The sequence below is a fragment of the Dreissena polymorpha genome, chromosome 8 (genome assembly GCF_020536995.1).
Source record: "Dreissena polymorpha isolate Duluth1 chromosome 8, UMN_Dpol_1.0, whole genome shotgun sequence".
NCBI classification, from domain to species: domain Eukaryota; kingdom Metazoa; phylum Mollusca; class Bivalvia; order Myida; family Dreissenidae; genus Dreissena; species Dreissena polymorpha.
This window is the reverse complement of record NC_068362.1, coordinates 76,915,469-76,926,672: the sequence shown is the minus strand read 5'-3', so window position 1 is coordinate 76,926,672 and position 11,204 is coordinate 76,915,469. Positions and strand designations below refer to the sequence as shown.

The 11,204-nt window shown below is 37.0% G+C and overlaps 1 protein-coding gene across 3 annotated transcripts in view; it reads left to right on the top strand.

The window, feature by feature from the left end:
* Window positions 1-10,622: 10,622 nt before the first annotated feature.
* LOC127841484 (protein FAM193A-like) overlaps window positions 10,623-11,204 on the top strand; it is a 56,160-nt gene continuing 55,578 nt past the window's right edge. For all 3 annotated transcript variants that reach the window (XM_052370309.1, XM_052370308.1, XM_052370306.1), the window contains exon 1: window positions 10,623-10,922. In XM_052370309.1, coding sequence (XP_052226269.1) covers window positions 10,779-10,922 — 144 coding nt within the window. In that variant the 5' untranslated portion in view covers window positions 10,623-10,778. The remainder of the gene's footprint in view (window positions 10,923-11,204) is intronic.

Here is an 11,204-nt window from a genome sequence, read left to right as displayed (position 1 = left end):
CAAAATATCACCACTGTAGACAATTAAAAGTAAATTACATTGGCGATTGCATTTTTCGTGTTCGTTCGGTTGGCCTACGTTAAAAAGTCGAACTTCATGTCCAATGACTGTAATATTTAATAAAATGTACATTCAAAGAGCGAACAACTGCAGTGCCTTCAGCAAGTTGATTGTATTAAACATATTTACCGTGTTTGCAGTGTGTGTTATAAATATAATTTATTCAAATAAGTATTAAAATCCACTACGCGGTTAACCTGATTACCCGGGTCAAACACGGTCTGGATTAGCATCGCCGCTATACGGTCACATTAAACTGATGCTCGGGTCATACACGGTCTATGTTAATTTTGCCTTGTAATAGTTCATATTTGTATTGTGGGTGATTTCTGTCATACCGTCTTGGCGTGTTTGTGGATTTTATGAAGGCTACCAACTCGCAAGAACGACAAGGGCATCGATACAACAATTATGACATGCTTCGCCATCATCGAAGTGAGTAACCTTCTAAAGGTTATTGCATTCTTACTATTGCTCCGATATATACTTTTTACTTGCGCGATTTGTTTGCAAAAACGAATGCATGTATGACAGTCGTTAACGATCTCTGTCATTGAATGCTTTAATGCAAGATGTTCTTCGCAGTTTTCGACTTCCAATACACGTGATCAGTGTCAACTTAAACGCAATCAATTCTTCGTGATTAGTAGGGTCTGTGCATCTTCACTGGGGTTGGCCCAGAAACCAAGGTCAAATACAATGCAGACCTTTAACCATGCTGTAAAATTTCCTTGATTAGCTCACCTGTCACGAAGTGACATGGTGAGCTTATGTGACCGTGTGATGTCCGGGGCCCGTATGTGCGTGCGTGTGTGCGTGTGTGCGTCCGTCAACAATTTGCTTGTGTAGACAGTAGAGGCCACAGTTTTCATCCAATCTTTATGAAATTTGATCAGAATGTTTATCTTGATGAAATCTGGGTTGGGATTGTATTTGGGTCATCTGGGGTCAAAAACTAAGTCACTAGGTCAAAAACTAGGTCAAATAATTGAAAAACCTTGTGTAGACTATAGAGGTCGCAGTTTTCATCCAATCTTTATCAAATTTGGTCAGAATGTTTATCTTAATGAAATCTGTGTTGGGATTGTATTCGGGTTATCTAAGGTCAAAAAATAGGTCACTAGGTCAAAAACTAGGTCAAATAATAGAAAAACCTTGTGTAGACAATAGAGGTCACAGTTTTCATCCAATCTTCATAAAATTTGGTCAGAATGTTTGCCTTGAAGAAATCTGGGTTGGGATTGTATTTGGGTCATCTGGGGTCAAAAACTAGGTCAATAGGTCAAATAATATAAAAAAACTTGTGTAGGCAATAGAGGTCACAGTTTTCATCCAATCTTTATCAAATTTGATCAGAATGTTTATCTTGGTGAAATCTGGGTTGGGATTGTATTTGGTTAGTCAGGTGAGCGATTCAGGGCCATCATGGCCCTCTTGTTTTAAAAAGTTTCCACTATAACTTATATTGCTCAGAGGTACTGGATACTAGGTTAGATGTCTTAACTGCAACTACAGTTACAAGAGAAATAGTACAAATCTGGCGGGATCTGAAAAGTAATGTAATCAATCCCATGGGAACTACAAACAATGGTCGTATCGTAAAGCATGGCGCCCGGTGTGTCCTATACGTTAAGTCAAATAATTAAATGCGTAGCATTGTGCGGATTTTTGTATTAACGCCAACATGTATAAAGGTGACATACTCTTGTTTGGCATATCGCTCCGTTACGGACTAACCGCCAGTCGGTTCACGCTAAATTATATGCACACGCTACAATAATATGCACACGCTACAATAATATGCACACGCTAAAATAATATGCGCACGCTACAATAATATGCGCACGCTACAATGATATGCACACGCTAAAATAATATGCACACGCTAAAATAATATGCACACGCTACAATAATATTCACACGCTACAATGATACACACACGCTACAATAATATACAACCGCTACAATAATATGCACACGCTACAATAACATGCACATGCTACAATAATATGCACACGCTACAATGATACACACACGCTACAATAACATGCACACGCTACAATGATACACACATGCTACAATAACATGCACACGCTACAATAATATGCACACGCTACAATAATATGCACACGCTACAATAATATACACACGCTACAATAATATGCACACGCTACAATAATATGCATACGCAACAATAATATGCACACGCTACAGTAATATGCACACGCTACAATTATATGCACACGCTTCAATAATATACACACGCTACAATAATAGGCAAACGCAACAATAATATGCCCACGCTTCAATAATATGCACACGCTACAGTAATATGCACACGCTACAATAATATGCACACGCTACAATGATATGCACACGCTACAATAATATGCACACGCTACAATAATATGCACATGCTACAATAATATGCACACGCTACAATAATATGCACACGCTACAATAATATGCACACGCTACAATAATATGCACACGCTACAATAATATGCACACGCTACAATAATATGCACATATGCACACGCTACAATAATATGCACACGCTACAATAATATGCACACGCTACAATAATATGCACACGCTACAATAATATGCACATATGCACACGCTACAATAATATGCACACGCTACAATAATATGCACACGCTACAATAATATGCACACGCTACAATAATATGCACACACTACAATTATATGCACATGCTACAATAATATGCACATGCTACAATAATATGCACACACTACAGTAATATGCACACGCTACAATAATATACACATGTACAATGATATACACACGCTACAATAATATGCACACGCTACAATGATATGCACACGCTACAATAATATACACACGCTACAATAATATGCACACGCTACAATATTATGCACTAGCTACAATTATATGCACACGCTACAATGATATGCACACGCTACAATAATATGCCCACGCTACAATAATATGCACACGCTACAATAATATGCACACACTACAATGATATGCAAACGCTACAATAATATGCACACGCTACAATAATATGCACACGCTACAATAATATGCACACGCTACAATAACATGCACACGCTACAATGATATGCACACGCTTCAATAATATACACACGCTTCAATAATATACACACGCTACAATAATATGCACACGCTACAATTATATGCACACGCTACAATAATATTCACACGCTACAATGATATGCACACGCTTCAATAATATACACATGCTACAATAATATGCACACGCTACAATAATATGCACACGCTACAATAATATACACACGCTACAATAATATGCACACGCTACAATTATATGCACCCGCTACAATAATATGCACACGCTACAATAAAATGCACACGCTACAATAATATGCACACGCTACAGTAATATGCACACGCTACAATAATATACACACGCTACAATAATATGCACACGCTACAATTATATGCACACGCTACAATAATATGCACAGGCTACAATAATATGCACACGCTACAATAATATGCACACACTACAGTAATATGCACACGCTACAATAATATGCACACGCTACAGTAATATGCACACGCTACAATAATATGCAAACGCTACAATAATATGCACACGCTACAATAATATGCACACGCTACAATAATATGCTAACGCTAAAATAATATGCACACGCTACAATAATATGCACACGCTACAATAATATGCACACGCTACAATAATATGCACACGCTACAATAATATACACACGCTACAATGATATGCACACGCTACAATAATATACACACACTACAATAATATACACACGCTTCAATAATATACACATGCTACAATAATATACACATGCTACAATAATATACACACGCTACAATAATATGCACACGCTACAATAATAAACACACGCTACAATAATATACAGACGCTACAATAATATACACATGCTACAATAATATGCACACGCTACAATAATATGCCCATGCTACAATAATATGCACACGCTACAATAATATGCCCACGCTACAATAATATGCACACGCTACAATAATATGCACACGCTACAGTAATATGCACACGCTACAGTAATATGCACCCGCTACAATAATATGCACACGCTACAATAATATACACACGCTACAATAATATGCATACGCTACAATAATATACACACGCTACAATAATATACACACGCTACAATAATATGCCCACGCTACAATAATATGCCCACGCTACAATAATATGCCCATGCTACAATAATATGCCCATGCTACAATAATATACACACGCTACAATAATATGCACACGCTATTATAATACGCACACGCTCCCATTATATGCACACGCTATTATAATACGCACACGCTACAATATTATACACACGCTATTATAATACGCACACGCTACAATAATTTGCACACGCTACAATAATTTGCACACGCTACAATAATATACACACGCTATTATAATACGCACACGCTCCCATTATATACACACGCTACAATAATATACACACGCTACAATGATATGCACACGCTACAATAATATACACACGCTACAATAATATGCACACGCTACAATAATATGCACACGCTACAATAATATGCACACGCTAAAATAATATGCACACGCTAAAATAATATGCACTAGCTTCAATATTATGCACTAGCTACAATAATATGCACACGCTAAAATAATATGCACACGCTACAATAATATGCACACGCTTCAATAATATGCATACGCTACAATAAAATGCACATGCTACAATAATGTGCACACGCTACAATAATATGCACACGCTACGATAATATTCACACGCTACAACAATATGCACACGCTAAAATAATATGCACACGCTACAATGATATGCACACGCTTCAATAAAATCACACGCTACAATAATATTCACACGCTACAATAATATACACACGCAACAATAATATGCACACGCTATGTACAATAATATGCACACGCTACAATAAAATACACACGCTATTATAATACGCACACGCTACAAAAATATGCACACGCTGTTATAATACGCACACGCTACAATAATATGCACACGCTATTATAATACGCACACGCTACAATAATATGCACACGGTATGTACAATGCACATGTTACAAGCATATGCATCACTATGATCTGCCTCAACCTAGTTCTCTTCTTTGTCCGTCAGCACCCGTTTTGCCGTCTTTGCCTTTGTGGTATGACATGCATCGGGTACTAGTAAATGCTTGCAAGACAATATCAATTGCTGTTTTTTTAACGACTACCATTGATCTATTAGTTTCAGAAGGTTTTGCCACATTTTCCATTCGACCTATCACGACTGCCGCCGCCTCACATACGGCTGTGCTTCTCAAAACCGCAGTCATGTAGTACAAATACCGGTATGAAATATTGTTCTTAGTTTACCTTACCTCTGATTGAATAAAATAAATATAATCGCTACTATATTTACCAGTATAATTATATGAACCAAAGTCTTCTTCATTGGTTCAGTGTAGTGTATTTACTATATATGTAAACAAACTCGTGGTGTGCTTATACAGTACACTTGACGTCGTTTAGCCACCGCGTTGCCTGTACGGATTCTCTCCGAAACCGTCCAATCTGCTCCAGCGCAAACCTCTCCATCTACGAAGAATCAGTAAAGCCTAAACCTTCGCCGTACCATGCATTTCAATCTTCAGATTAATTAAAACAAGAAATATAAAAATATATCCGACGCATATCCTGATTTTGTAATTTAAAGGTAGAAAATTTACTAAAAGATATTAATGTAAAAACAATGACTTACGTATTGTTGTGTTCTTTTTTCACTTTAAAGTCGTATACTGTATCAATCGCATGAAATGTTTGTTATTAAGTGCACGTATATTTTATAACATAATAACGGTTGGTAGATACAAATTTTACTACGTGTGATTACATCATATGTGTCCTCTCGTAGCATATTATGAGCTATTTTTTCGTCAGCGAAACATTTGATATTTTATTAAAGCGAGACTATACGATTTTGTCAAATATTTATGAATTTATATAAAATGTGTAAACACCTTAATATACATATATTTCAATATAAATTAAAATAAAAGTTAAGAAGAACATGTGTCGAAAAAATGCGAAAAATAAGCCAGATATTGAATTATGAAATAAAAAATGTATGTACAGTCGAATTTCCCAGCATGTATATCATACATGTACGATGTGAATCTAAATTTAGTTTAATGGTTCATTTTAAATTTCTGCAACAATATATATATTCATACGAAACACGAACACTTACTATGATCCTAATAAAATGACGAATGCTTCGTTTATTGTTGGAAAATATGTACGAAATATCTTCGTCATAATCGGCTCGGGGCGCTTATTGAAATTCGTTTTCAATGTATATTTTTTCTTGCCTATTTTGTGTTATTGTAACATTTATATCAATATATAACAATTTAACTCATATAAAAATCGTATAGTCTCACTTTAAGACTCGGTTTTCTTTCCACACATTCAAATAACACTTTTACATCCGCATCATGTGAAAATTGGTTTTATGACATATGCGGCCCGCGTAGCTCAAGCCCAGCCTGCGAACTTGTGCAGTCTGGTCGGGGGCTAAGCTTTTCCGCTTTAAAAAGCACGTAAAGATTCGTGGTATCTCTTCAGTATTCTCCTCAGTATGCATATCCTGACAAGACTGCAGGGATTCTGGCAGTATATTGCATAGGTCCCATTTTCGCATGACGCGGTCTTTTAAAATCTCGTTGCGTTTTGTAAATGGAACAGCAAACTACAATACTTTCCAATAGAAAAATTGAAGTCACGCTGTGTTATTTATAGCAAAATGGCAAATGTCGGTAGCCTTTTCTGGATTGCAGGAAAGATTTTCAGACAGACTGACCGCGTACGTCACACATGTGTGGCTAGATAATATCAAAGCGCTGAAGACCTTGAAGTTGTTCGCTATTGCATAATTAAGACGCAATTCATTAATCGCAAGTTTGAAATGAACACACGCCATTCAAATTTATAAAGAGTGTGTCATAACGCACGGGTCGAGCTTTGTGTGAACTTTGTACCATCCTATTTATTTCACAGAGATATCTTTAACAAAATAACAACAACATGACCCTTTTTGGACGGTCTGAAAGCATAGAAAGTATGATGAAAATGGTAATGCGAACTGAATATAAAGACAATTTGCAATCACCATCATATTAAATGAATATTGTTGGAATATCGAATCCCAATCTCACAAAGAATATAACTTCATGATGAAAATGCCCTGTACAAAACTTTTGATTTTTGACACACTCAAAATATACAATAAAGTCATTGATGAAAATAAATAAAAAAAATAAATCTGCGAGCAATACGTTTTAATCACGAATTAGGTAGTCATCAAGAAAGCACTGTTGACCCGTACATTGTTGTTTATGCATTACTTGTTACCCGAGCAGTTCACACAGTGTCAACAACTCTGACCTAAACATAGGTATAGAGCACTAATGCGCTTTTTCGATTAATGACTTTTACATAACGCCAGCAGACACGCATTAATATTTTCGAATATTTCATAGGCTGATGGAGATACAACCTCTGAACTTTGGCAACATCACTGTGTCTGTGCTCAGCGCAAAGGATGTAGCACTGATCAGTGTAAGGAATTCCAGACTACTTTCTATATGTTCACACGACACAAATTGTTGCCCAGTTACAATTACACGTTAAAATCCATCTCACAGAATTTCAGTTTTGCTTTCAATATGAGAAAACAATCATTACCGAAATAGTTTAGTGTCACGATAAGAGGAAAATCGTTTAATTATCCAACCACAATGTTTGCCGTACTTGGTCAGCACGTCTGGAAATCGTTCCTGAACGCCTTGATAGGCTGCCCTTATTTACAAGTTTGATATTTTGAATTCAATTCCGCAATATTGTGTTATCAAAATAAGGCGTTTATTGATAGTACATTCCGTCTTCCCCTGACGATTTACTGACTTTGCACTGACCGTGAAAGTCTTGGGATGGAATATACCGGTAATGCGTAAGTGCACCTAGACCAAAATGTGTGTCTATATTTCGTATGAACATGCAGAAAGTAGTCCGCATTTTCCTACACTGATTAGTGTTACATCCTATACTACAAAGACGCGGTGATGATGCCAATATTCCGGGGGATTATGCTCAATTCAACCAATGGCATGAATGGAAAGTATTCATTCGGGTCTGCTGGCCTTTTATAAATGTCATTTAAGGAGAAAAGCCGGGTTTAATAGCTACGCCGAAAAATGTTAAAGTCAGAAGAATGTGCAGCACTGTTAGCTGTGTAGCTAGCGAATTGAATGCACGCATAAATATTTTCACCAAGAAGAGAAAGCGGTGGCTTTACCTATGGAAAATTTTATTTGACGCATAAAAGTTTGTGTGGTCTAATAATTAACCAAATAGCTAATCAGATTTGTTTATATACCGTATGTGTATGCATGTGGGCGATGATAGTATATGTTTATCAATAGGCCAGGGATTATATCAATGTACGTTACTAAAATCCTACAAAGTCTTTTATCCTCTTTTTTATATACATCATGCTCATTGTATAATCCGTTGATGATGCTTCTTTAGGTGGTGATACTTTGGTAGATCGTGATAGTTCCAAGATTGAAACGTGATCTTAACCCTTTCAGTGCGGGAACCGAATTTTGAAGGCCTTTGCGAACAGTTTGGATCCAGATGAGACGCCACAGAACGTGGCGTCTCATCAGGATCCAAACTGTTTGCTATTCTGATAGTATTCTTTGAAAAAAAAATCAAAGAAAATGCTAATTTTAGAAATTCAGCAGACGACATTTTTGCAGACGACAAATTTCCCAGCATGCAAAGGGTTAATTAAATCGTGACTAATCGTGGTGATCCTATCAAGCTTTATCTTATCTTGAGGTCAATCTTTGTACTCGTGGAACGTTTTCGATTGGTTAAAAAAATAGTCAAATTTTTTAGTTATCAAAATTTATTTAGAATATGTTTTTTTTGTATCTACAGGTATCAGATCGTACTGCATTTAAAGGATGCGCGAAAAATATTATCAAATAGTTCTTCCACATTGTTGTGATTTCATTCGACATAAGGCTATGAGAATTTCACTTTCCGTTACGAATTTGTGCAGTCTCATGAATAAATGAGGTCGATAGTCAATATTGATGTACGTACATGGCTTATAATTCAGTTATATCATGGCTCAAATCGTGCACAACATATAGTTCAACTCATAACATTGATCGCAACATCAATCCTATCGTAACGGAAGAAAATGATTCTTGAGATACGAATCACCTTTTAAGAAATTTTCAGTTTTCAGACCAGTTAAGAATTAAGAAACACGATTGTGATTATCGTGTCTGTTCGAGGCTCATTAGTTCGAAACACCCGAGAAGACTGTATGTATTCGTTTTTGAACTGGAAAGAATAATTTGACTGATCGTGGCTCCTTGAATTTTCAAATCGTGAATACATCGCATTCAAACACAATCACGCGTATCATAATGTGTATAAACAAGTCCCATGTTATATTTAGGCCTGAAACTTATGCAAAATACCACGATAAATATCGTGTGGTGAATCGTAGTGACGTACCGGATCGCACGAGAGTGTGAACATAGCTTTTAACATTTTTTCCCGTCTAACATGACTATTTAAAAAAGAAATACGTGAAAGTAAGTAGCCCCCCTCCCATCTCCAGTTTTTGATCACGGCGGTTTATGTTCTTCTTCCAATACCAGAAAACCTGCAGAGATGGGAAATATCTGAGTTTGCAGCCTGTCCTTTGTGTGTTTGTCGAGCAACTCTTTACCTTGTCCTTAAATTTCGTCAGTTTATGACGATCTTTCCTTGGTACGTTACAGGTGGCACAAAGAACAAAGAGTTTTCACGTGTAAAATTCAGAGAGAATGACGAAAGCTCTGTCCTAAAAGGCTCACACACAGTTTGTCAAAGCCGTGGCAATAACCTAAGGAGGACTAAAGAAAACACAAGGCTATCTTCAAATGGAGCCTAAGACTGGGAACTGAGAATGGACCTGGACAAGCACCTGCAGTGCCTTGTCAGCGTACATCCCATTGCTGCGCAAATACAGTCGTAAAATTGAACACAGTCAAGCAGTTAGTGACAATCGAAATAACTGCCCATCTGTAAGACCGGGTACACGTGCTAATGTCAGGAAACGGATGCAACGTTCAGAACTTATTCAAGAATGTCGCAAAGCTGGATGGTTTGCCCGAAAGAACTGCTGCTTAATCACTCCGACTTTGTTCTGGGTGTAAAGGGGCAAAAGAATCTATGAACAGTGGCACTTACCTTATGGCGTTAGTGGGCCGTAGTTCAACTGCGAATCGAACGAGAAATCCTGAGATAAATGTCCATTTAGTGCAGAAGACGTTCTTTTGAGAAAAAAAAATCCTTCGATTGCATTTAACCACAAAGTAGCCACTATTACGCCAGAAATAAAAAAAGATCCGCATAATAGCTTTTCGCACCTGCAGACGCAATGGTTCATGGGATAGTATGTTGCTGTCCGCCATATTGAATTGGACAGAATTTATGAAGGACTTGTATACTCGAAACACAGACGCAAACTGAGCGTCTCATTTCCCATGATTGCTTTTTTTCTGACTAACAAATAGTCCCAAGATAAATCTTTAATCATGAGTGTTGTTGATAGCAAGAAAAATAAGCGAAGGAAGACTAAAAAAGCGGCTGTCACTAAGGCCGCCTCGGCAGCGAGCCCCAGCAAAATGGACCAACTCCTTGATCCTCCCACTTCAATGCATTCGGAGTTAAACATTGAGGTATTCAACTGATTTTAATAGCAATAAATGTGTGTATGGCAATTCTGAATACCGAGTACCATTTAATGATCATTTATAACAAACGCAGTCTCTGTTGGCTGTTCTCCTGAGGCTGAGTTATGTTAGTTTTTTTTGTGGAGTTCGGCTCTTGTTCTGTATGCTTACCTGTAGTTATGCCTTTATAGTGTTATGAACAAGTCAATTGATTTTTAATAAGACTTTCACTTTGGATACTATAGACCTATTAACATGAACCAGGGAAGTCCCCCCACCCACCCACTA